Source organism: Corvus kubaryi, unplaced genomic scaffold, assembly GCF_017639235.1.
Source record: "Corvus kubaryi isolate FWS band 111438036 unplaced genomic scaffold, C.kubaryi_AGA036_p1.0 37292, whole genome shotgun sequence".
Classification (NCBI taxonomy): domain Eukaryota; kingdom Metazoa; phylum Chordata; class Aves; order Passeriformes; family Corvidae; genus Corvus; species Corvus kubaryi.
Genome location: NW_024581091.1, coordinates 1,821,183 through 1,848,392, shown reverse-complemented (window position 1 = coordinate 1,848,392; position 27,210 = coordinate 1,821,183). Strand labels below are relative to the sequence as shown.

The following is a 27,210-nucleotide window of genomic DNA, read 5'->3' as shown; positions in this document are numbered from 1 at the left end:
ACATATTCAACCACAAAGCAATTCCTGGAAGATGAGGAGGACAGGAATCAGGGTTTGCAATGGAAGCTGAACAAAGCAAACCTGCAAAAATGAACCAGACTTTCTTTGTAGCCTTTTTAGCATGGAAAACAATACTTATCTCCTTTGATTTTCAAATCCCTGCATTGCAACTTGTTGGTCTTCCTTAGCAGGGAATTACTCCTCATTTTCCAAGAGATCACTTCTGTAAATTTAAACCAAGCACTCAGCCAGGGATGTTGGTTTCACAGGGCCATAAAAGAGCACTAAAACAAGACATATTCCAAAACACGTGTTCAGATAAAGTCCAGCCACCTTCCTTTCATTACATTTCCATGTAAAAACACAAACATGAACCATGTTTTCTTTAAAAAATGATGACAACTCTTAATGAGGACTAAGCTCTCCGTTGGATCTCATTCCTAGTGCTGGCCACACTCCTTTCCAGTTAAATATTTCACACACATTTCCCTCCTGCAAGTGAGTGTTCACTGAACATAGCCCAGTTGCCATCCCAAGAGTGGCAAGGGTTTTCCAAGAAAAGTGAAAAGCAGTTACCCATCCTGCTGAGCATGGAAAGAGGCACTGGAGACACTGAATTTAAAGGATTCAAATGAATGCCCCATTCCTGGCAGTGTCCAAGGCCAGGCTGGATGGGGCTTGGAGCAACCTTGTCTAGTGGGAGGTGTCCCTGCCCATGGCAGGGGGTTTGAATGAGATGAGATTTAAGGCCCCTTCCAACCCATACCAGCCTGACATTCTGTGATGATCATGCATGTGGAAATAGTCTTTGCCCATCTACCTCTGTGTTAACAATACCTGCAGCTCTTCAAAGAACTTCTATCTCCAAAAATTTGTCTTTTTATCTCCCTGATGCTTACAGCATACATTTTTTAAAAAATCAGTAAAATACCTGTAATAACTGGAATTTTTCCCTTCATTCTACAGTTTTGGAGTTGATTTTGTTCCAAGCTTTGTAGACATTTTGATGGTAATTATCAATGCTGCAAAAATGTGCGTGGGGTACCTCATTCAGCCTTTCCCCATGACTCTTTGGGAGCTGGGAGCAGGAGAGAGCTTATACAGCAAGGAGGAGTGCAGAAATAACAGGATAACAGCTGAACTTGGGATTTTCCAGTCACTGATCAGTTCCAAAGTCGCCTTCTGCACAGCAATCACCTTTGAGCAATTTGTAAGTACATGAGTTCAGTGTACACAACAAAAAGCCCAAGGAGTGTTTAAACTTCTGGTGTGAGGTGTGATAAGGAGAAAATGCCTATTTGTCTAAATTTTATGGGGGAAAAAAAAATTTTTCAAGGTCCTTCCTTTGCAATAACATGGCCAGTTCATCATCCTGAGCAAATAATGGCATGTCTAATTATTGTGGGAATATTCCCAAAGGGTTAATGTGAAATCTGACAGTAAAAGGGTTTTGATTAACCAGGAATCATTTGGGGGAGGATAAAAGTAACTCTTTCCCCTTAATTCTTTCTGCCTTTCACAGATAAAGCAAGCTCACCCCAAGTCCCTGCCAAAATCTGACAGAATGAATTGGAGAACAATCCTTTACGCTGTTTTATTGGTGAGCCTTACAGTAGCCAAAGCCCTGCCTAGAACTTCTCGGGATGTAGGTAAGGATCTCTCATCTTTTTTCTCTATTTCTTGTTTAACACTGCTGGCTGACTCGGCCCACGTGGCTCTCTGGTGGCTCACTTAGCCACAGTTGGATGTGGGGATTTTCTTAAGGGATAAAGGTATACAGCAAAACTCTCCCTGGAAAAATCTGGTGTGATCAACCTCTTAAGTCCATGAGAATCTCTGTGGTATGCAGGACGGGCAGGGATTACTGAGACGGAGTGCATGGAAGGGAAATTTTCCCTGCCTACTGACACTTGAGCTACGAAATAAAAAGGTATTTAATGAAGCATTTAGTAAACATTTTTACGGAAATCATCTTGTTTTTCAGAGGGAAAAACAAGCATTGGTCAACGTTTTTCTCAGCTGCACGAGAACAACTTTAAAGCCATGTAAGTTGTCCAGGTAAAGCAGATTTGCTGCCACTGCACAACCTTGTCATTGGGAACGAGTGCACCAAGTCCAATGTTGGCCGGGGTGATATAAATCCTGTCACTGCCTCTCACCTGCAAGGCCCATAACGAGTTGTTAGGAGGCCAGGAGCAGATCTAATGGAGCGTGTTCCTCCCGCAGTGCCCTGATCATGTTTGCCCAGTACGTGCCAGGAGGGACGTTCAGGAGAGCAGCCGGGATGGCCGAGCGGGTCACAGACCTGGCCAGAAGCTGTGCGGCGGCAGCCAGGGACAGCCCCGACTGCCTGAAGCCTCTGGTAAGCTCAGTCATGTTTCCAGTGTGGTAAACCTTCCCAGAAGTGACTTGTCATTGCAGAGCCCTGGCACGGGTTTTCCAGAGGCGTGAATCCATTACTCTGAGACGTGACCTCCCCACGTGTGCAGGTTTGGTTTGTGGACTCTTTCTCCCATCTATAAAGGTGAACTTCTAATTTTTCACAGGACAGGATTTTCTTTGATACAATATGCCAGGAGAAAAACCTTCCCAGGATTGCTGACTGCTGTGCTCAAGAGGATTCTGAAAGAAATGGCTGCTTCCTCTCCCTGAAAAATTTCTCGCAAGGCTTCATCCCTCCTTTGCAAAGGCCAGATGCCGAAGCTGCCTGCAGAAACTACTCACAGCATCAGCAACCATTAACAGCATAGTGAGTAATAAATCCTAGATTGGATGCATGGATATGACAGTTTGGGCTGGAGGCAGAAAATGCAGCAGCAACCACAAAGTCCAGCCTAAGAGTCTCTCTCATACTAATGTTTCTTCCTAATGTGAATTACTTGTGCAATTTGTCCAGCTGTAATTGCCATTCTGTGAGGCCTGTTGTGCCACCTGCTGCTTTGGTTTTATCTCCAAGCGACATTATTCTGGCCCAGTTTATTGTAGTCTGTGTAAAGAACTCACCTGAAACCAAGGGCTTCCCTTTAGTCATTAAAAGCCAAGCAGGAGCTGTGCTGCCTCTAGGCCAGAACTGGCAGGATTTGAGACTTAAATTCCCAGGAAAACATCAGCCTCATCAAAATTTCATGAGACAAACCCACACTGCGCAACTGTTTGATATGTCAGGAAAACAATATCTTAAGTAGCCTTCATCCTTTTGTTACTTTTATAATTTTAGTATCAACTGAAACTAAAGCTGTTTTTCTCTGGTTTCAGTTTTACTTACGAAGTTTCCAGAAAGCATCCCTTCCTGCCTGCCCCAACAATCCTGTCAGTCGCTCTCCGGTATGAGGAGATGATGAAGAGGTGCTGCGGAGGTGCGGAAGGCCCCTCTCGGCACCTGGAGGAATGCTTCCAGACACAGGTACTCCATCACAGGGGTTTTGTTACTGATGTGCAACTACGCAAACACTGAGAGACAAATACCAGCATTTCTTTCTCAACATCTGAGCCTGATACTGGAATTTACCTTGCTAAGCACAAACCAAAATCAGACTGCCCTGGAGCTCCTTGGTGACCATTTCCTCCCCTGTGCTAAAAGCACTGAACTCTTGTCTGAAGGGTTCTGCTTTCTTTTCACAGAGCACTTAATAAATGCTGGTGACTAAACAGCAAGCACAACAGTTGCTTGCAACTTGTACAGCATTTTACTTCCACTGTTAAAAAAAAAATTAAATACTGTCACCACTGTAGTTTCAATGTGAACTACTGTATTTTCTTCCACTTTCATGGCTGCATTTTCTTTCTATCAGACACCGAAGGTGGTGAAGCCAGTAAGAGAAAATGCCCTGAGGCAGGAACACACATGTGGAATCCTGAAGAAGTTTGGAGAAAGGACCTTAAAGGCTCTGTGAGTTTTCCCCATGTTTGTTATTATTTAGGAATAAAGCTGTGAGTGCCTCCTCAGTGACTCTGAAGTACCAGCCCTGTCCTTTTTGTGTGCAGGTCACCATCTAATAAGGAAGACAGATTAGGAATTCAGATTTGTGTGTGGCAGCATCGCCATTTCCTTACAAACTGCCATGAGATTCCAAAAATCTAATCCCAAGTCTGAACCAATCACATCTCTCTGTGACGAAAGTTAGACAACGTCTCCACACAGAAATGATGATGGCTAGCACAATCTCCCACTGCAAATATAAACAATAATTACTTTCCTTCCCTGTAGGAAACTTACCCAGATAAGCCAGAAATTCCCCAAAGCTGATTTTGTCACTGTTCACAAACTTGTGATGGACGTGGCTGACATGCACAAGGACTGCTGCCGCGGAGACATGCTGGACTGCATGCAGGACAGGGTAAAGCCCTTCCATCGTTGTGTGGCTGCAGAAATTTAATGCTTTTGTTGTTACTGTTTCCAGATTTTTTTTCCTCCTCTGCTGTATGGATTGCTCTGCCAAACTGGAATTTAACTCTTCGGTCTAGTAGTGCGGTTGATTTTCCCAACTGGCTTTTCTCGCCATGAAGCCATTAAAAAGTGCATAAAAATCACCTTCTCTGTCTCTAAAATGGAGATAAAAATACTGATTTAAAAAAAAAAAAAGACCACAGTCTGGTCAAATTTCCTTCTTTTCTTTTCTGTTGACAGGAAGACATTCTGCAGTATGTCTGCAGCAACCAGCACATCCTGTCCAGTAAGATCCAGCAGTGCTGTGAACAGCCCCTGTTACAAAGGAGTGAATGCATCATTCATGTGGAAAATGATGACAAACCTGCAGACCTGTCCCCCCACGTCAGGGAGTTTATTGAAGACAAAGGAATATGTGAACGTTTTGTCCAGGAAAAAGACACACACTTAGCCAGGTAGCACAAGGCTTCCTCTGTGAAATTGTCCCCGTTCCATCAGACAAACCTACGCTGAAATGTCCCTGCTGTCCTTCCCATCCCCGGCCTCCCAAGGGCAGTGGTTTTGGCTTCTCCCTAATTCCTGATCTTCCCCATACTGCAGGTTTCTGTATGAATACTCCAGGAGACACCCCGAATTTTCTGCCCAGATGCTTTTAAGGATTGGCAAAGGCTACGAGGACCTGCTACAGGAGTGCTGCATGCCTGGGGCTCCCAGCGGCTGCCTCAGCAGAGGGGTGGGTGCTAGTGGGCCCTGGGGCTCCTCACAGCACGTGGAGGGGGTCAGACATGTCACCCCATCACTAAAAAGCCAGTATCCCTGCTCCAGGGCCACAGCTCAGCAAATACCGCAAGGTCTGACTGATTCCCAAATGGGAAAAGCACCAACAGAGCCTTCAGTTGTGAAGCAATTTAACATGGATGGATGGAGGGAAAGGGATGGAGCTAACACTACCACTTCTTTTGTCCCTGCTCCCTTTCGAGTTCCTGACCAATGCTAGTTACCCCTCCCAAATGTAAGAAGCACTTACGGTTATTGTCTGAGATCAGGACAGTGGCCTTACAACACCTGAAGTCAGAAGCTGCCCTGTGTCTTAGACCTGGCCCTCCAGCAGCCACACAAAATTCAGTAGGTGGTGGCAATTGGAGGTGGACATTTACCACAGACAGTTTACAGGGGTTTCAGACAGAAATGGCATTAAAAACAGGTGGTCCATACCAGGTGAGAGGCAGCTGGAGATACTCAGGCCTGATCAGGAGGCAGTAGGACATCCCGCATTCCCCCGATGCAATGACTCCTCAAATTCACTTATTTTTTTCAGGAGGAAGAACTGAGGAAACATATTTACGAAACAGAAAGTGTCATGAGGACAAGCTGCGACATTTACAATGAGAAAGGAGATTACTATTTCCAAAACGAGTATTACTGTTTCCTATGCTTCCTTACCCTGCTCCGGCTGGGCACAGTCCAGGCTGGAGTAACGCCACGCGGGTCTCACGGGCCAGGCTAAAGGCACTGCTGAAACATTTGGCTGCACACAAACAGGGCAGTCTTACAGCTGCCCACCTGGGCTTAGAAACTCAAGGCTCAGTCCTGTCCTTGTGCTAAGGAGTGTTCCATGGGGCTGGGCTGGAACATTCCATGGGGAAGGCAGAGGCTGCTCACTGCTGCCTGGTGAAACAAGAACACCAGTATCACAAAATCTGTCATTTCAGGCTCCTCATGAGCTTCACCAAGAAGATGCCTCAGCTGACATCTGCAGAGCTGATCAAATTCACCAAGGAAATGACAACCATCGGCTCCAAATGCTGCCAGGTGGGCCAGGACAAGCTGCTGCCTTGTGCTGAGGAAAATGTGAGTATTATCCTTTGGTTCTGGATCTTACTTGTTGCAAAAAATCAGAGCCATTTCTGCACTGACATAAGCCAGCATTAAGTACAAATATAAAGTATTCTCTATCTTACACCCAAGCTTTAAATTCCTTTTACCCTAACTTCACTGTGAGCATTGTGTGTTTCCATGATTTTTGAAAATGAAAAATTCATGTTGTAACATTGTTTTTTTCATTCTCTTGATAAAGCTGGATCTCGTGCTTGGGGAAATCTGTAGGAGACACCTGGCTGACCCCATAAATCCTGGAGTTTGCCGCTGCTGCAGCAGCTCCTATGCCTTCAGGAGGCCGTGCATAGGAAAACTGGAGGTTGATGAGAGTTATGTGCCCTTGGCCTTGACTCCAGGGCTATTTGCTTTCCATGGAGACTTGTGCACCACGGAAGAGGAAAAGTTACAGCACAGGAAGCAGGAGTAAGACATGATGGTTTGCTGTTACCCCTGGCACTGCTTGCCTTCCTCTTGCCCAGCGTCCTGCCTTCTTTCTTCTCTGGAACACTCCAAAACCAGACAATGATGTTTCATTTCAAAGGGGAAGAGGGCCAGCTTTGCTCCCTGGCAGAAATCCACATCTGGGTGGTGACTAAGGACGAAGAGCTGTGGGAAGGCAATGGGTGGGAACAGAATGGGGTGGGGGGCTGCTGGCCTGGCGTGGAGGGCAGTTCTGTGAGCACGTGCTTCCCTCCCAGTTCCCAGAGCTCTGCTCTCCTGCAGGATGCTCATCACCCTCCTCAAATACAAGCCCCAGATCAGCCCAGAGCAGCTGGGCTCCGTCACGGCCGCCTTCAGTGCCATGAGGGAACAGTGCTGCGGAGAGGCAAACCCTGAGGCCTGCTTCCTGAAAGAGGTATTGCTTCTGTTTCCAGCCAAAGTTCCTCTGCAGCAGGGAGGGAAAGGGTACATCCGCATTTTAGATCAAAGCATTTTCCCTGTTTATCCTCCTGCCTCTGTTTCCCTCTTGCCTTGCCCTCGCTGTTTCAGGCCGCTGAACTTCATACCCCAAAACTGCTTTGGTTCCTCTTTACCCTGCAGTAAATCCGCTTTTCCCTACTCCTCTCATGTCCCTCCCTTTACTGTATTCCTTAATGGAGCTTTAACAAACCATCCCTGACCCTTTGTTATCTTTTTTCCCAAGTTTTGGCTTAAAATTATAAAACGGAAAGAATTCTCTTATGCATAAAAAATGTTTCACCTCTGGATATATCTGAACAGCACATCTGCAAAGGATTCTACTGTCTCTTCCTACCAGAACTGTATTTTGGTATTTTTCTGACCAATACCAAATCTAAGGCCACCTCAGCTGAACAGAAAACCAGTGTGCATTCACAGTGATGAATGTGTCTGTGCTCTGCACACAGTGTTGTGTACACCTTGCCAAGGTCATAGGACAGGACCTGCTGTTGCCACCGCACTGAACATGTCACAAGCGTATCAATCACCCTCCTGACACTATTGCTCCCAGTGATTTTCCTTTTTTCCAGGGTCCAGAACTCATCAAAAGGAGTGAGAAAATGCTGTCGGCGTAAGGAGCTGCACAGTTCATGGGAAGGTCCTCGCTGGACAAGTGACATGAACTGCACAGGGAGCATGTAAACCAAACCAAGTGACAAAAAGCCACATTTAGTACACAGAGAGGCTGAATCCCCATAAGGAAATCCACTGAAACAATCAGCTAAGGTTTGGCTGTGGCCACCATCTTCTGGTATGCAATGTAATTTTATTACCCCAAATAGTCACAGACCGAAACAAAGAAAGGCATTTAAAATCCTAAGCTTATGAAGTGTAAGTGCAAATGAGATCAAATTAGAGAAAATCTGCCTGTAGCCACTTGTAAATTACTTTTCAATCACTGAATAATTATTTTTGTAATGCTGGCCTTGAACTACAGCATATAAACTCACCAATATGGCCTGCTCTGGCTTGTTGTAATGTTGCCTTTAAACAGAGAAAGATTATCTTGGGCACCCCAAATAAGGTGACAAAGAAAAAAAAGTTAAGTAAAATGTCACAGAAAGGACAGGACAGGGACTGCTGAAGCACCTGGTCAGCAGGGAAATGTACAAATTCAGATAGGATACAGATGGTAATCACTGTTTCTGTGATTAATGGCTTGGGGTCCAAACTTGAGTGACCCCCATTTCCTCTGTCACCTGTGTGTCCTTGCTGTGTTTCCTTGAATGTCCCATAATACTTTGGAATAAATTCTTCTCCTGCTCTTGTCTGTGTCAGAAATGGTTCATTTAGACCACACAGCACCCACAAAGAACCAAGCCCACAACAGTCACAGCATGATTTCACTCACCCTAAAATCCTGGCCAATGGCATTGGGTCTGTGTCCTGTCCCAGAGTTGGCTCCCAGCAGTTTTCAGTCCCAATTCAGCAAGACAAGGGAAATGAAAAGGATTCAAGTCTTGAACATCAGATGGTGGCAAGATGGCTTATTTTGGGAAGAGTGGACATATCCAGGGGATTGGAGAACCTGCTTGGAAACACCTCTTTTCCACATGGGCTGTGCAAGAAATTATTTAATATTCCAGTACTTACACTTGGATGCACACTCTGCTGCTTCAAGGAACTTTCATTTACAGCTGGAAGGCAACTGTCATTTAATCCCTACCTCTGAACTGTGAATTATGTTTATTTCTGCCCTCGGTACTCCCTTGCCCCTAATATTTTTCCTAGGCAGGATTATAAACTGCTTTCATATAACACACTTGCTCCAACCTGAGGAGCTTCAATCAGCACCTTGACCTTTATTTTCCGAATTCACATCCCAGTAACGTGATTTTGGGCAGTGTAAAGTTTTACAATTTGATTTACTCCACATAATTTCTAGGCCGCATGTTCTGCACATTCCTTTCCTCCATCACAAGTATTTCTTACCTGCATAAGACAAAGGCAGCTGAGGTTAAGTCACAGATATGAAGTAAAAACAACAAATTACTGCAGGAGGACAGTTAACTGTGCACAGATTTATTTTATTTACATCTCTATAATTTGAGCTCTAATATTCAACACAACTCAGCCAGACAGGACCTGACAGTTGGCTGCTGCGCCGGGCGTGGGGCTGGGCTGGACCCAAACTGCATCCATGGGTAGGCCATGAGCCCAACCCTCTGTGGCTGTGACATGCAGCCTCTCACTAAGCACTTCTCAATTCCCTTTCAAACAGAAAACATAGGCAGGAAGACAACCATTTATTCCAACTACAAAAACCACTGAGATGCCTTTCAGGACCCAACAGTGTCTAGTGTGTTTAGTCAGAGTTCTTACTTTGCAGTTCATTAGGTATTTCAGGGATAAATTCCCTGTCATTGCAAAGAGCTGCGCAGCTCCTAAGTGGGTGGGTTTCCAGTCATGTTTTTCTAACAGTAGCTCAAAGCTTAGGCAGTTTCAGCATCCACCAGCCTGAAGCCAGTGGATTTCAGGCATCTTGCATGGATATTTTATAACTTAAATGAAAATTCTACCTGCAGTCTTAAATACATAAATATCTTCTGCCACTTGGCTCTACTGAAAAGCTTTCTGCTAATATAATTCAGTATTTCTCTAATAGAGGGATAACTATATACTTAATTTGCATATTTTCTATCAACACAGTGGTTATTGCAATATTTTTCTGCGCCAGCCTCTTGGTACCAGGTCACACATCAGCAGGGTTTAAAGCCTTGGGCTTTTCAGGGTTTTTTTCCCCCAAGTTCCGGGTCAGATTCAGCACCTGTTGTTTGGGGGATGTAGTGCATCTCCTTAGGTGGTTCCAGCCTGCACCCCAGAGCTGCATGAGTGGGGGCAGTTGCAGTTGTTTAATGGTGAGGAGAGACTTCCCCGCTTTGCGCACTCGGAGGCTGAAGCACTCCTCAGTCCCAGCCCACAGAAAGCAGCAGCAAGGACTGCCCTTCAGCAGCCCAGGCATTCCCGAGGGGCCATCCCATCATACCGTAGTCTCTGTTTTTTTAACAGTCCGACTGCGAAGGTGTTGCCGTATCAGGCTCTTCTCTCTTAGGTACCTGAGAGGGAGAATGCATTTAAATAACCTCTGCAAACTTTCAACCCAAATTCCAATGAGCTGGTCAAATGGCAATGAAAACTTTCCCAACACAGGCAAGTTTATTATTTTCTAAACATTTCCCGGACACTTTGATTCAACATGATTATCAGCCCATCATCCAGTCACAGATCTATGGCTGCTGCAGCCTCTCGGTGCTGTTGGACTCAGGACTCAGATGCTCACAAATATGGGAGCCCCTCTGGCTTGTACCTGTGGGGTGTTTTGAGCTACTGCCAGCGGGATTCCTGTCATTCACCTCAAGTTTTGAAGGGACATCTGGCACTGATGTGGCTTAAACGCTACAGAACCTAAATAGCAGCATGTGTGTACTGCATTTATCCTTTCCCTTGGAACACACGGCAGCAAGTACAAGCTGAGTGACCAGTCAAAGGCTCAGAAAGCAAACAGCAAACAAAATAAACAGAAGTTACCCTGAGGGTTCAAATTTTCTGAAGACCCCACTCTATGTGTAGTCAGCATTCATTCTGGAATCTTTAAGATCAACAGAATAGGGAAAGGATTATAAACCCTTCCAATCCCTTCAGCCTTCCCATCACAGTGTTCTACTTGCACTCTGCTACATCCATATGTTCTCCTCATGAGCCAGGCCACAATTGTACAGATTCCCCTGGACTCTGACACACCTCATTTTATGTCTGTTTACCTTGCAATTGTCTGTTGAATCTCCTGCTCCTCCTCTTCATTTATTCTGTGCAGAATCGATTCCAAAAAGGGAAGATGAAATGAAATGTACTGAGCAACCTAACAGGGAGAAGACAAGAAAGGCACTACTAACTATGGTCACTGAGAAAAATTCCATGGACTATAAGAAATGAGGATATACGTACATCACTGCTGATCTCCTCCACATCTCCATCCATGAGAAAGAACTTGGCAATATTCTCAGAAGGCCCCTGCAGCAGCCTGTGCAGCAAGGGAACATCTCCACTTCTCAACTGCTTCTTTTCTGGAATTTGTAAGCAATGTCATGAAACATGGAACACCCCACAGGGGCTCTATCTACCTCCTGCAGTCATGAGCCTTTTTTCCTGACACAGATCCCATACTGACTCAAGTGCAATTACCATATACCTAACAGGTCCCTAATATTGTCCCATTAAAGGTACCTTCCCCCTCAGTTCCCTCCTATTCTCTCAGGTGTTCCCATTAATAAAGATCGAATCTCCCTTTTCCTGAAAAAGCAAGAGTAAACTGCTATGGAAGTAACCTTCCTCCACTGAACAATAAGTACTTTGAACTCAGCATATGCAATCCAAAGCTGTCAGCTGAAAGGGCTCACAACACAATTATTCCGCTTTTCCTCTCCAGAGGAGACATCTCTGAAGGGTCCCTGGAGAAGGCAAAATGCCACACCACACACACAGAGCCCACACGAGGACAAAGGCCTGGGATGAGTCCTGTGACTCCAAGGGACACATTCCACACACACATAGAGGATGATCAGAGATGAAGTGATCAGGCAGCAGTGGCTGGCTTACCTCCGGATGCATGGATAACGTAAAGTGCAAATTCATGGGGGCTGTTTTCTATCTGTGAAACAACAGAAAGTCCATTCAGACTCACAGACCTCCCCAGCATTTCCCTCTCAGCACATTTTCCCTGTGTGTCTCAGCTCAGGGATTTGGATCAAAGTCTGTTACAGAGATCCCGTCTGTAGAAAAGTTAAAAGATACTGGATCTGAGCTGTGCTGCCATGTTCACTGTCCCTGTGCCAGCCCTAACCCTTACGTTCCCACTCTGCCCAAACCAGTAATACACTGTAACCCCAGATCTTTCCTGCCTGGTTTCCCGGCAGCATCCTTAACTACTTCATATAGCTTACTTCTCCCATCACATGCAGATCTGCTATTCATGTTGCCATTGGGGGAAACCCCTGTGACCTACCCTCGTGCCTGAGCCATGTTCAGAAAACAGCAGACTTTTGAACACTTACTTTGCAACTTATTCCCTACAACTTTACACCCTGCTCTGTAATTCCATTCCTTATTACTCCTAGAAGTTAAGTTTTCCTTCCAAGACACTCCCAAGTCTTACTAACTACAGGAAGTAATTCTGCAACAGTGAAGTCTCTAGGCAAGTTAAATGGGAAGTTTAAGACCATTAACGTATAAATTATACACTAAGCAGCCATGCAATATCAACATATTTGAGAAATATACAGCAGTAAGGGCAAAGCTACTTGTGACCACATATAATGTTGGTGGCAGGAGATGGTTCCAAGGAGATTCCAAGGGAAAAAAAAAAGTAGTTTCAGACAGTATGGCACTGACCTTGAGCAGTATTTTTAACTCTAACTTTCTGCATCTTTCCGTATGCCTGGCTCTAAGAGGAAACATGTCCCAGACACTCGTTCTAGTTCGCGGTGGTTTTACGCAAGCCGCAGTTCCTGGGGCTGTCCGCGGGAGGGCAGCACGGCCAGGGACAATGAAGCAGCCTTTGCCTGCCGTGGGAGCGCTGGAAGCGCGGCAGCGCTCGCGCTCCTGAGCGGGAGCTGAGAGAAGCGCTCTGCAGTTCTCCGCTCGCCGCACACCACGCACCCAGTGTAACTTTTCTGGCCTCTGAGAGCCATGGAACATAGGTAAAATAAACCCAACCCATGCATTTAAAATCGCCCATGTCGGGTTTTCTCCACTCCACTCCACACACTATCCTTGCCCAGTTACTCCCCATCTTTCCCGCAGTGCTGCAGTGCACAGCGGAACGAACATTTCCAGAACATGGCCACACTTCCTCCTGCCAGCAGACTTACCTTAAATTTACGAAGCAACTGTTCTACCACTTGTCTGGTTCTCATCTGGCTATTGATTCTTATTTTGGTTTCTGATCCAAAAGCCGGAGTGAAAACTGATGTCTGGGAACAAGAACAAGCGCACAAGGGTGTGAGCATGAGGCAAAACTCACTGGAGAGGGTTCCCGTCCCTCAGGTGACAAAGCCAAGCCTAAAAATTCTTACCTCGTGATTGTAGAAGTGGCCATTGATTGAGAACCTGTGAGTTTCTACTCCTGTCCTGGTTATCGCAGGGAGCTTGGTCCTCTTCCGCACAGCTGTGGCATCACTGCTGGTCCAGGGCAGGGTGGCACAGTCAAGCTCCTGCTCACTCCTGGACTTCAGCGTGTGACTTTCATAACATGGATAACCTGGACAGAATTAAAACCACATCAGCATCATGTGCAGCTGCTCACCACTCCCTGCCAGCACCCCCAGAGGATGGAGGCTCTTGGTGAAGGGCTTCATTCTTTATTTATTTGGGGGGCGGGGGTGAGGTGTGAAGCAGGAAAGGAACAAGGCATAGGCATACGATGAAGAATAGGTTGATTGCAGTGGTTGCAGTTTGCTATTTTGTTCCCTTGAGAATGATCTCTTGGATAAAAGCACAGCTCATTCCCACTGGCTGTTCACCAAGTCACCTGCACAGCAATGTTGGCTCTAACCAGCCCTAGGCCGGTGTTTAGCCAGCTTGCAGTACATGACACAGAAGAAAGAGATTTCCCTTTGCTGGTAGGGAAGTGTCATAGGTTAGCAAGCATAGTCCCGGAAGGGACGTCCTTGCTAAGGGGTGCTTACAGTTTCCTCTGGGAACTGATAGAACCTATCAGCTGGCCAGTTTGAATATGGACAATTCTCTAAGCCACTTAAAGTTGTGATCACCTCTGTGATCCACATTTAAGAATAGGCAAACTCCCCCTCCAAGCTCTCTCTCGTTTCCGGCGCTGGCACAGGTGGCTGCGGGCCCCGTGTGGGGGCCAGCGGGCCCGGCCAGGCCCTGCCTGGGCCAGGCCGGGCCGGGCCACGGCCATCCTGAAGCCATGGACCTGTTCCAGCCATGGAACCCCCCCCACTGCCTTGCCGTGGGCAGCCGGAGCGGCTCGGCTCTCCCCCCTCTCCACTGCAATAAGAGAAATTCAACATTCCAGCTGCAAAGCTGCAAGGCCGAGGTGAGATTAACCCTTTTACTGCTGTGAAGAGCTGAAAACCTGAGGGAAGAGAGAGAGGAGATGCTTAAAGCTGAAATTCTCTTGTGAAGCTATGATATATCAGAGTATCCTGTTGTAATTTCATGAAGATATGGGGGGTGGAGTGTTCAACTCGTGAGCAAAAGCACCTGCGCTGAGATAGGCAGATGCTGACGCAGCTGTAATTTCATGAGAAGTTTGGACAGGGAGAGATGAACCAGATGAGGACTTTTGCTCCAAACGGGAAAGGAGAAAACCTCAGTCCGTAGAGATGAACCAGATGAGGACTTTTGCTCCAAATGGGAAAGGAGAAAACCTCAGCTCCTAGAGATGCTCCCAGAGATAGTCCTAAAGATGAAGATGATGAAGACCCTTTGCTCCCAGGGAAGGAGAAGGGCCTCTGTTTTTGTTTCTGAACGGCTCAACCTTAAAATTGTACCCCAAAAAACTTCAAGAGTGGACCCTCGAAAGCAGTTGCGGGAAAAGCTGCAAGTCGGGGGAAAGGACTCACACGCAGGCAGAGAGACTCCTCTTCCTAAATGGACTGAACGATATTTGGAAGTGGGCGGCTGTCTCGTTGTGATAATGTTTTCATAGCATGAGCAAGAAGAGACTTCTCTTTCTAAATGGACTGAACAAGGTTATTATAGAAGTGGTAAACAGACTGAACATCTTAAGGGTTGTCTTTTTACAATGTCAGTGGGAGAAGGGAGGAAGGTGGGGGGAGGAGGAGAGTTCTGAAGGTGGTATAATTTTTTTTTCCTTCTTCTTTTAGGTCTGTTAATAAACTTCTTTATATTCTTTCAAGTTTGGTGCCTGTTTTGCATTTCTCCTAATTCTTATCTCACAGCAGATAAACAGTAATGAGTATTTTGGACCAAACCACTACAGGAAGGCCTGATGTATGAGATTCCTTTTGCACCCTCACAGAACACAGACATTTTTGTTAACATGAGAGCACCCACACTAACTTTGCTCAAGGTCTGGCTGTTCCTCAGTAGACTTGAGTGTCTCCCCGCTAATATGATGGAGGTCATCAAATTCTCCCCAGCGAGTCATTCCCCTGAAAGACCAAACATGTAGTTATCATTGACTGCTCCTCATTAACTCAGTGATTTCAGTTCATTCTGTGGCCAGGGTTCATGTAATACACTCCTATCCCCGCTCAAGTTACATACTTCAGCATGGTAATTTTAGTTTAAGTCATCATAAAATCAGGTACTAAAACGTGATATTAAAGTATGACCAGGGATCCCAAATGTAACACATCCAATTTAGAACCTGTTGAACATCAACCAGGACATAACAACCAACTTGCAGTAATTCCTGATCTATTTCACAGCACCACCCTGGATTAATCACACAGAGACTACCAGGCAGGCACACAAAACACACATATTGCTGTTTAAATAGTCACAGAATGCAGGTCTGTTATACAGGTTAAATTATACACAGCCCCTCGTGCTGTTCAAACCAGCTGTGTATGAGAGCAGGAAGTTCCAGCCAGCCTGTCAGAAAAACTATATTCACGTCAATATTTCCATAATTCATTGCCTAAACTCTTCAGCAGGAAGTCTTCAGCCAGTTACTGCTCTGACTGAGAACAAACCAATTTGTAGGGCAATATTAAAAATAAATTTCATGTGTGTATATATATAAATATATTTTTTCCCAAAAATATTCAGCTACCCCCAATTTACATGCCAAACAAGATCTTGGTTGTATTCCACACATTTACCAAGTTCATTTAAGATCAGACAGCCAAGCTGCTCTGCATACCTTAAGGCATGTTGGGGCAGCCCCACATTTCTGGGATCATGAGTTAATGTTTACTTTAGGATACAGATTTCCACCAGTTACAAGTTTTTTAAGAACTGCCTTGCAGGCCACATGCATCCCACACCAGCAGACCTGGTCAAGGTAAACAGAGAGCCAGATTTGCCTGAAACTCAGGTTCTTTCCTAGTTACTCCTGTCAAATTTCATCCCTCAATTTCAACAGCCAGAGATGGGGAAGAAGACTTTACTGGAACTCCACAGCTGCAAAGATGGCAGAATTACATCCCCAGTTCCAACATGTCCCTCCCACATGCAATCTGAGACAATAAGTAATTAGGAAAATAAACTCCACAATACACAATTTATCAGGGAGTCATTCAGGGTGAATATTGGCTCTGCCTCTGTATTACAAGACTCAAAGAGATTCAGCTCATCAAATTCACCCACCAAGGCAGGGGAAACAGCGTTCAAAACAAAGTACACTGAGTACCTGTATTAGCTGAGCACAACACACTGGGATATAAAATGTCATTGGCAGCAGCTGGAACAGCTAGTCTGTGGGCATTTTAAGGGGGTTTTACACTAAATTTTACACAGACAAAGCCAGTACTCATTCCCTGGCTTGCACTTCACCTGAGCAGCAATGGTTCCACACCTGACATACCTGGGAATGTAAGATGGGACACACAGTCTCTCAGCACTTACCTACCAGATTTTGGCTTCATGCTCTAGTGTGTGCACCAACATAAGGCCTTTCAGGGGCTTCCAGTATCAGGTATGGTATATATGGTACATATTCCAGTACATGGAAATGTAGGGTTTTTTTTTGGTCTTTTCCTATATTTTTATATACATCCATTTCCCAGTCCTTGTACAGGAATAGTCAGTTCCCATGACAAAGAGCAGCCTCCTCCAGCTCCTCAGCCTGAAGGCCAAACACAGTTGCTACAAACACACACCTTTCTGCCCAGAAGAAGCTGTTGAAAGGCTCTGCTGTACAGCAACCACCATGGCCTTTGGGGAATCTGGGATATCCAGTGCAGCCAGCCATATCCCTTGAAGCCCCAACATGAGCTATCTTGTAATGCTAGCTTCCTTAGAGAAGTTCATACATTACCTTTTACTAGGGAACAAACCCACGTTCTCTGTTGATTTCAGGGTTACAAAAGAGGGTATCTGCTTCTCATCCTGAATTTTTAATCGGATAGGATGCCGCACTCCCCAAAATATCGAGAGGATCCCTTCAATGAATGGTGTGCTTCCTTCTCGCTGGAGAAAAACAGCGAAATAGTGAGCGCTGCATAATAACTGAGTAAAAATAATCAACTAATTAATTGATTTCCCCTCAAAGTAACAGGAATACAGTGAAATCCAGGCTGACACAGCCCTGGAACAGATTACTTGGAGAACATGTAACCTCAGTTTTGAGCTATTTCCAAACCAGCCAAAGTTGCAGCTGACCTGTTCAGTTCAGGAAACCAGTTCTGGTTTATAATATTAGATGGAACATGTCATGCTATAAAACCACCACAGCAAGTGCTGCAGTCCAGTGCTGTGAGGAGAAGAGAGCACTAATTTGGTATGTCCAGATTAGTGAAGTTTCTCTCCCCTAAATCCTTACCTGATTATATGTCAGTTGCAGATTCTCTTGATCTGAATAGTAAGAGTTGTAATTCTTCAGAAGAGAACTGAGCTGCTCTCTAGAATGAAGATCACAATGAAAAAATAATTTTTTACATCTCTGTAAAATGCAGGTGGTATGTGGCAGGGTGCTACCTGTGCTACCCACTGCATCCTTCTATAGGTTTATTAATGACCAAGATATCATTTCCTGAGAGTAAAGTTTTGTCAAACTACAGGGTTGCTCATAAGTTGCTTCTTCAAAAACCCAGAGGAAATTAATTAGTCAGTCTCACATGACCTTTATAATATTGCCCCAGAATAGCTTGTACTTTGCACCTCTGCAGCAGTCATGAGGAGGAAGCAAACAGAACAATATCCCCATGCACCAATATTGCAGGTTACTTTTAACTAGGCTACACTTTATTTTCTCTGCATGATGGCTTCCGTTCGCTTTCAATATTGCTTCAGATACTCTTCTTATTTCCAAACATCTACAGTATGTCTAACATTCCTATTACCCTCTGCTTGAAACCAAACAGCTTTGCACCAACTCTTTGCTGAGAGGAGAAAGGAAGGAGATGAAGAGAACCTCTGCCAAGAAGCAAGGAGCCATGGAGACAAAAAACCAGCTGCAGCTCAGGCTAAGGAGGGCCGAACAATGACAGAATTAACTGAAATGTATTTCAAGGTCATCAAGAATGGAACACTCTTCACCACACCACTTAAAGATGACTCAGACTGTAATTCAAGCAAGCAATTCCCACCAGCAGAGGTAATTAACCATGGGGAACAACTCCATGGAAGTGTACAAATTCTTCCTTATGGACTAATGATTACATTGGTTTAATGTCCTGCCTTGCCATCACGTGTGAAGACACCAAGTTTGTTTCCAAATAGCGCCCATTATTTCCATGTTTGTGTGAGCTCTTGAACAGCAGGCCCACAGAGAGAATACACAGTGCCTACAAGCTCTGCACCACACGTTCCTGAGAGAGTTGCTGAAGCTATTCAGAACCCCTGTACCATCAGAAACACTATTACAACTCCTCCACCAATTTTAAACAAAGAAGTGCCCCAGAGGAACTGACAGCCCAACATGGCGACAGGCCCTAGGAACATGGCCTTCCCCTGGGCCCAGCTGCCCAGACACCAGAGAGGGAACCAGGGACAGCCAGGAGGACAGGTAACATGTCCATGCTGTGCTTGGGGCAGAGGGCCATGCAGAGCATGAACGTGGAAAGCTTTCCCTGGCATACTTATCCCTCCCCTCTCCACTTAATAAACAAGACAGTGTCCTGTTGCTTAGTGAGCCTTTTCCCATGGTGAGAAGGGAAAAGATCAACTGGGCTTTTACCTAGCGGGTAACATGAGGACAAGGGCTGCACCAGTAAACTCAAAGTTCGTTGCATTCCCTGCTACTTCTCTGTAAATGTAAATTATTTACTTTACATTACTGCAATTCCACACACAAAAATATTTTTTAACTAGCTTTATCAACTGGACTCCAAACAAGGATTTTCAACATTTACTTCAACTCACTTTGGTCTTAAATCCTCAGAATACTGGTGGCAAAACCCCTTCTTTCCATTGCGTTGAAATAGCTCATTACAGGTTCTTTGTGTCTCATGAACTGTGAGGGACTGTATTCAGGTCATCCCACCAAAAAGGAGTGCAAATAGACTTGGATATGAATCAGATACAAGCCCATTTCTGATCATGCTGGCTACTGGTAGGCAAGATGAAGCACGTCTTGGCCTCGTACACAGGCAAGCTCCAGATGCAATTCATGATTAATAGGCAAGTAGGAGATAGGCAGTTCTGTCTGACAGATGTTGTGACAGACCTGCTGATCCTGCTCGAGAGGTGCTTCAGACTCAAGTCTCTTTCTACTTCACAGCCTTTGGCAACCATTTTACTGACAGCTGTTACTTCACAAGTTTTTTCCAAGTAGGAAGTTGGGAAGGTGAGCTCCCTGAAGATGGATTAGGAATATGTAAGGACTTGGGTCACACTCTGAGGCCCACCTATTACTCTTAGTCCATGTTGTCTGCAAAGGCAAATAAAATCATAACTAACAGCAGTAAGTGGTCTGGTAAGGGTCATCTCTGAAGCAGATTCTGTTTCTCAGAGAAAGCTCTCAAGATTTTCACAACAGTTCTTGCCTTGTCTAAAAAAACTTGCCATTGCCTTCCTCAGAAGTTTTCATAAGTAAATCTTTCAGGTTTCAGCCTTGCATTAGTGCAACCAACAGTGACAAACCACGCAAACAATTAGAAAAGCCCTGAGGGAGAGATTTAACAGCAGCTCATTCTGACTTGTTTGTCCTTGCGTAGTGGAGACATAAGAGAAAAAACCATTTTCCTTCTTTTTGCCCCAGAAGGGAATACGTGCAGCAGCCTAGTTCCAGGAGGAGTCTTACTGTAACACATTTTCCTGCTGCCCTAACCTAGAGACAGATGCCATCTCCGCTGAGTTTGGCGGCTGGAAAATCAGCAGCTGTTGTGTTGCAAGTCTATTTTCACAGCAGCTTTGTGGCAACATCCAAACGCAGCCATTAATGGAAACCAAAGCCAACTAACTGGCAGAACAACTCACCCCAAAAACATAGTATGCACTGCAGATTCACCACTTTCTTCAGTAGCAAAAGCAGGACACAAAGGAACTGCAAGGTCAGGTGCCCCAGTGGTAAACCACAACAGAGCCCAGACTGCTCTCTGGAAACACTAGCACAGGAGAGCTCACCTGTGCCCTCTCCTCTCCCAAGCCCTACACACAATCCGTGAATATTTATGGCAGTTATGCTGGAGACGCAGCAGTTCAGCCAGCCAAATCATCCCACATGCTTTGGTCAGCCTTTTGATCCAGCCATTGTGCAATTCCCAAACAGCAAGCTTGCCCCATCAGCAAGATTCGCAGGATAGAACTGGAAGAGAAGTAGTCTAACAGCAGATTCAAGGAATAGATGAGGGCTGATAGTCTGGAAATTGCATTGGAAGCAAGCCTGAGTGCATATGGAATGTCCGTGGTTCTTGAAACACTTATTTCTCTTTATGCAAGGCAAAGAAAGTTTAAACCATGGCTGTCATGCAGAAAGGTCTCAACCAGGATCCACATTTCACCACACGAACAGGCAAATACATAGGGGAATAAAACCCCAGAGACACTGGTTCACTTGGTACATTTCCAAACCAAGAAATACATGCCAAGTTCACACACATTAATTACTTCCAACACAAAAGCACTGAGCTCCAAATTAGCAGCGGTGTAAAGGGAACAACTCTTGAAGAGAAAGGGGGTGATGCATCTACTGCCTGTGTGCTCTGGGCAAAGCCCTGACACCCTTCCTTGAAAAGGGAGAAAACAGCATTGCTCAGGCCACACAGCAAAGTATCAGGATTCAGGAACAAATCTCTACTGCAGCATGAGAAATTCCAGTACCCCCTCCCTGGTTGACTCTACAGGTAGTTTCTTTCCCATGGGAAGACCAAGAGCGATGGAAATGAAGAGAGAAGAGAGGCCCTTCTTCCAGCTCCTGTGCTCTTGCCAACAGGGGAAAAATAATCCTGCAAGAAAGGGGACGGAGCTAAATGCCAGGTGGCTCAGAGTTTGGGGCAGCAGTAGGAAAAATTCCTCCCAGGAAGACTGAACTGTGAAAAGCATCCTACAAACTGCAGTTAGAGTGCAATTCCAAGCTTTTTTACAAGTAGGTGAAAGAGACACTTCCTCTGACCACAGCAGAGAACTGGCAGCCCAAAGGTCTTTCTGCACAGATTCCCTGCAATCCGGGGCTGCCAAACCCCAGGATGCAGACAGGCAGAGCTCAACTCTGGAACTTATGGCCAATTCCAACAGATTTCCAAGACAGGAAGGTCTTCTTCCCTAACTTGTAATTTTATTTCAGAATCCTCTAGATGGGCTGTTCTCCTTAATGAACAAAAACCACAGGTCCAAAGGTTTAATGCTCTGTTCTTTTAATTCCATGTAGAGGCCAACTCTTTTCTGGAAACAGGTTAAAGTAAGTGGTAGGGATTGCTGCTGCTACAGGCCCAGTTCTCTACGGGATCCCCTGTCAAGGAATAAATGTGGAATAATTTGAAAGAAAGCAGAAAAGTCATTAAATATTTAGGTTTTTAATAATTTACCTGGTTATGAACTTCTCTTCATTGATGAAAACAGAAGGCAGATGCTGCGCCTTCATAGTCACTTTCTTCATTTACTCAGAAGAGATGAATCTAAACAAAAAGTTAAAGAAAGTGAATATATCCACTGCTGTTACTACAAAAGATGGAATAGTAATCAAGCAACAAAGCTTTAGCTGGCCAAGTGAAACAGGCTGGGACACTCAAGCTGATGGCTCACTACACCATATTTTGACTACTTCATACTTGGCCTTAATACCCAAATATTTCCCACTCCTAATAAAAAAAGCTGTAAGCCACTCCCATCCAGTATATAACAGTACCTTAAATCCCAAGTACTACATCTACCAGGACTTTCTCAAGCAGTTTTAGGACTACTTCAACTCCAGGATTATGCTTGAGTTGTTAGCAGTCTGAGACAGCAGCCCATGTACTGGTCAGGATCCCTTTGTCCACTATGGATAGAGCATTACCCCGGGTCACTGGAACACACCGTGACTCAGCGAACCACCCTCATCTAGATTCCTAAAACCAGGCAAGGGAAGGAGTGTTGATGATTAGCAGTGTCCTGCAGCACCCCAAGAAAGCAGGTGGAATAGCTAAGAGAGAACAAGACTGTAATTTCAGGGACGTAGCAATACAATTCACAGATTTCCACACTGGGATTTGAGCCTATTATGCAGGCAATGAGCCAGACCCACAAGACTCCAACAGCGCACTCCTCAGCAAGCTTAATTATGTAGTCTAGGCTCTTTCCTTCACCCTCAGGTACTAGAATAAAAGGCAGACTGAGGAGAGTTAACTGAACAAGTGGCATCACACACGGCGGCGAAAAAACCCTCAAAGAATCCCATGACAAGCAGTAACATCTCCAAAGACTGCCCGGGAAGCTGATCATTCCACTTCCATTTCTTTTATTTGGGCATGAAGGCAAAGGAATTTGGCTGACAGCACTCAATGTCCATTGTCCCTTATGCCAGAGGATTGACTTGAATCTGATTTCAGACTGCATTGGACAGGGCCTGGTCAAAGATATCTGCAAAGCAGTCAGTTGTCTATAGTCCCAATGACTAGCAGCCTTCCAAAAACCAATTTAGGAAACATTCAACCTTGAACAGATCATGGCTGGGCAAAGAGTAAACATCTCACCTCTTGTGTATTGCACTACTGAGCTGCTTTTTTAGATGTCACCAATTTTCCATAATCATAGATAAACAGCTTCTAAAAAACAACATATGTGGACAAATGAGAAGTTTTGCATATAAAAACCATGATCTTCACCCGACAAAATACACAACAAGTTATTTCACAACCCCTAAACCCAGAGTGCACTACCAAAATGAGCTTTACCTGAGCAGCTGCGGTTTCTAGCAGGGCTCTCTCAGGAGCTCGCTGAAAGAAGCAGCACTCCCTTTGTCCTTTGGGCGACATCCATCAAGACAAAAACATACCTGAAAGCCAAACAAGCCCAGGGACTTCTGTACAGACATGAGTTTGTGTGTGAGGAGTACACTGCTGTACACCACTGCTGGGTTTTTGCCTCTGAAATGACTTCAGTAACCACTGGCCACACCTTGAAATCTGATTTTATGTGATTTACTTAAGACCTCTAAGTGAAGCAGCTGCCTGCGTCAGTGTAATTTCAAGCCAATTTTACAAGATGCAGAGGAGTTTATGCACTTTGGCACCTGAAAAACTGAATATACACTTCAGCTTCCTCCCACCTGTCAGGAAACAACATGTTAAGAGCAGTGGATAGCCAAGGCACCTCTATTAACTGTAGAGTGGCAACACTGGAAAGCTCCAGCACCACTTCACTGCTTGTGGCTGCACTCTTTTCTATAGAATTTGGCCTTAAATTGATTAATCTGAAAGAAAAAGCTGATCTCTGCATATGGAGAGAAGTGACCTTTACACACACAAAAAAGAGATGAACACTGTGTTTTGCTACACAGTGGATGGCTCCTAGTAAATTATTTGCCTTAAACACCTTGAACAGATTTTATATCAGCCAGGTGCCATTAAAATGCTGAAAATAAAGCTAACTGGAAGAGTAGGTGGTGATGGGGATAATTCTTCACCAACCCCTTTCTCTTTCTCTCCCTCACTGCCCCAATATCCAGGACAAAGCCTTCTCTCCTGTGGCTGGCGCAGAAGCACAGCTCTCACTACGCCTTCCTCAGTTATGTGACCTGCTCTGCTTATCAGCCTTGTACCAAACACTTCCACACCACCAGCTCACTCCAGAGATGAACCTCTTCTCCCTGGACTCTTCCCACAGGCACATCCTGGCTGCACACCTCTCACAGCCCCTATTTTTAGCCAAGCCCTAAACCTGTGGGTTGCCACCATCCAGTGACTTCCCCAGCACTATTACCTGACACAACAGATGTCAGGATATTTGCACGGCCGCTCCTTAAATCTACAAAGCTGTTAGATTTTCCATCACCTCCTGCTATCTTGCTGCTTTCCATGTCACTTCCCTGTAGTCCTTTTGAGGAAGCAAACAGAAGTGAAATGCATTTCCATTGCTCCCTTTGGTTTGAACTAACCAAACCATGCTAATTTTCCAGCTACTCCAACCATACATATGCCTGTGTCATTTATTCGAAGCCATCTCCTGACTTACTTGGTATCACACAGGTGTCTTCACCATTAAGTTAAACTGGACTAGAAGTGCAGAATTTTTTCAGATAGGTTACACCCAGAAAGTGGGATCTTGGCTGGACTAAACTGCTGGCCTGAGACTTAATCAAGTAGAAACCTAATGCCTGGAGGAAGACTGAAGCCTGAAATACGTAGTGAAAGACAGAAAGGAAAGCAAAGGGAAAGTCAGGGAGAAATGAAAACTGGGGCAGCTGCAAACTGAGCATCTCTAGATGTGCACTGCAACTACTGGAGGAGTCTAGGAAAAGCAAAGGGAAAACAGACCACTGCACATTTCAAAGCTGCAAGAGCATCAACACATCAGTGCACAGTACAAATCTCACAAAGGTAATGAGCTGTACTTGTCTGTAAGATTCATATCTTACCTGAAATGTGGGGTTTTTTTCCCAAAAAAAAAGTCCAAGTCTCAGTGCAGAGGCAGATAAGAGGACTTGCTACCTTTTACTCAGTGCAGTGATATTTAAGTCATTTGCTTAAGGGGACCGACCAGGGACAGTGGAGTGCAGGAATGACAAAGCAAAAGTTAAGAGCAAATGGCTACACGGATTTTTACACAAGGATAAAAAAAGGCAGCTGCAGAAAAGGACTGGAAGGAGAGGGGCACCCGAGATCCAGAAATGAGCCAAGCAGGAGCAGCAAGGCAGCACCTCAATTTGCGTAACAGCCTGGATGTGCTTTTGGTGCATCCGTATATTAAGACAGGGCCCGCAGAGCACAGTATGCTACAGGGAGCCCCTACCAGTGCTAGAGAAACTAAAACCAGAAACCTCCACAAAGATCTCTAAGTATTTTGACCCAGTGCTTCCCAAAGCCCTTCCAAAACCACAGGAAGTCAGGATAGGGCGAACCCCTTCCATTTCTTTTCTAGAAACCACAAGGCTGAGCTGTTAACTCAGCTATCAACTACACACACATGGAATATTTTGTACAGCACAAAGCTCTGCACCATAGGCACAACACCATATCCAGCTGAGCCATCTTCTAAACTCACAAGTGTCTGGTATTTAGCAAATATTTGGATCGTGATTGGTTTCTATAAAGATGAATTTAAGATTTGTTCAGATAGATAAACTCAGTATCAGCAGAATAATTTTACTACTCACATACTCTAGTTATGGGACTTCATGTTCCTTTCTTTGGTTTCTTTTTTAAGGTAGATGTCCCTACCACCATAGAAAAAGGTGGTAATTAAAATAAAGTATTTACTTTGAACAATTGTGTTTTCCCCGCTAAAAACAAGGGCTTTGGTTTTTTTCTTGGGCTTTCAGATTTCTTCACACTTTATTTTAAAAATTAGCTGTTCAGTACAGAGCATTAGGAGCACTACTTGAGTACAAATCACAGCATAAGCCCTCTGCTCAGGCAGGCTCGGAACGGGATTTGACAAAAACAGCAGTAAGTTGGTTTACGTGAATATGGCCCCTTAACTTTCCCAGTCACAAGGCAGATGCACACGCTCCCTCCCCTCAGGCATTGCTAGAGCGGCGCTCGCACACATTACTTTCAAACACTCTGTTACCCCATTTCAAGAGGAGTTACTTTCCGTTCGCAGCCGAGCGGCACAGGCCGTTTTTAGCCGCCGAAAAGAGCGCACAAGGTCACCGATGTCACTTCTAAATCACACCCGTACCGAATGAAGGGCACTGCGGGGTCGTGGCCGCGGGCACGAGCAGCACTACCTGTTACCCGCCCGTTTAATCACAACTGACTCACGCAAACCCTTCAGGAACTTCTAACAAGCATTTCTGAGCAAGCATTTCTCCTTCCCTCCAGCACCCAAATGACTCCAGAGGAGTGTGACTGGAGTTCCGGGTCGCTGCGAAGGACCTTGCTTCCCCCGACATCGCAGCTTACACAGCGAGCAGAACAGCTCCAGCCTTCCTTTGCACTTACCCGGGCGTGCGATCCGGGCAGGAGAAGCACAGGACGAGTTTCACATACCTTTCCCTGAGCCCTGGAAGAGGCATGGCAGCATGGCCCTGGCGGACAGCTACCTCTTCTGCTGCATGGGACCCACAGAGCTCTTAATTACTATTTTGCCTAACAAACTGGGAATGCTGGAAGCCCAGGACACTCCCCGCACCTCGGTGCACGTCGGGAATATTTACCTACCACTTTCCTTTCTCCAAGCGCTGACAGGAGCCCGCCCTTAGTCACGGTTCCACCTCCAGGAGGCTCCGGTTAACACTTTAATCACTAACTTTACAAGGGGAGGCAACCTGCCGACTCCCTGGCATCATCTGGTGACACACCGTGAAATATCCTGTGCCCAAAGCACTGTTAGGCTTTAACCTCTTTTGTTTTCTAATCCATTGGATAAAGTATGCTTTCCCTCAGATACATGCCCATCTTCAGTGTTTGGGGGAATAACTGGTACAATCCATCAGATCATGCCTCAGTGTAGATACATGGATTTAGAACATTATGACAAATTGTGACAGCACTGCTTGATCACTTAACCCCACACAGTTATTTTTGCTGAACTGTATAATACGCTTATGAATATTACTGGGCAAAAGTTGTGTCTGTAAGAGGGAAAGCATTGCCTCTTACTTTAATTGCTCAGCAGTAGCAGTAAATTGCATAAGCAGATGCTTAAGCTAGAAAAAAGAATTGAACCAAGACACACCTTCCCAGTTCCTACTGTTTGCCCATCTGTTTCCAGCTAATAATTAATTCACCAGATCAACCCCAAAGCATGAACTT

The 27,210-nt window shown here is 45.2% G+C and overlaps 2 protein-coding genes and 1 long non-coding RNA gene across 6 annotated transcripts; 1 reads left to right on the top strand and 2 right to left on the bottom strand.

Annotated features, from left to right (window-relative positions):
- Positions 1-476: 476 nt before the first annotated feature.
- Positions 477-8,491, top strand: LOC121664014 (alpha-fetoprotein-like). Its single transcript, XM_042026975.1, has 15 exons — positions 477-1,210; positions 1,523-1,649; positions 1,985-2,045; positions 2,227-2,362; positions 2,547-2,749; positions 3,256-3,403; positions 3,792-3,889; positions 4,208-4,337; positions 4,628-4,842; positions 4,988-5,120; positions 5,706-5,803; positions 6,100-6,238; positions 6,465-6,688; positions 6,989-7,121; positions 7,756-8,491. The coding sequence occupies exons 1-15, from the start codon at positions 1,007-1,009 to the stop codon at positions 7,798-7,800; spliced, it is 2,094 nt and encodes a 697-aa protein (XP_041882909.1). The 5' UTR covers positions 477-1,006; the 3' UTR covers positions 7,801-8,491.
- Positions 4,365-5,964, bottom strand: LOC121664017. The gene is made up of 3 exons (XR_006015840.1): positions 5,831-5,964; positions 5,603-5,714; positions 4,365-4,542 (listed from the first exon to the last, which is right to left on the bottom strand). It is a non-coding gene; the product is annotated as an uncharacterized LOC121664017 (long non-coding RNA).
- A 735-nt stretch (positions 8,492-9,226) lies between the features above and the next one.
- RASSF6 (Ras association domain family member 6) lies at positions 9,227-26,607 on the bottom strand. Of its 4 annotated transcripts, XM_042026977.1 has the most exons (12): positions 26,398-26,607; positions 22,987-23,058; positions 21,841-21,930; positions 17,697-17,775; positions 17,193-17,344; positions 15,269-15,360; positions 13,297-13,481; positions 13,093-13,194; positions 11,822-11,873; positions 11,171-11,289; positions 10,987-11,084; positions 9,227-10,281 (listed from the first exon to the last, which is right to left on the bottom strand). In XM_042026977.1, the coding sequence occupies exons 3-12, from the start codon at positions 21,909-21,911 to the stop codon at positions 10,206-10,208; spliced, it is 1,026 nt and encodes a 341-aa protein (XP_041882911.1). In that variant the 5' UTR covers positions 21,912-21,930; positions 22,987-23,058; positions 26,398-26,607; the 3' UTR covers positions 9,227-10,205. The 4 variants fall into 4 exon arrangements, with proteins under 4 accessions (XP_041882911.1, XP_041882912.1, XP_041882913.1 ...); XM_042026978.1 differs by lacking the exon at positions 22,987-23,058 and having other exon boundaries at positions 26,359-26,607; XM_042026979.1 differs by lacking the exon at positions 22,987-23,058 and having other exon boundaries at positions 26,446-26,607.
- Positions 26,608-27,210: the final 603 nt, after the last annotated feature.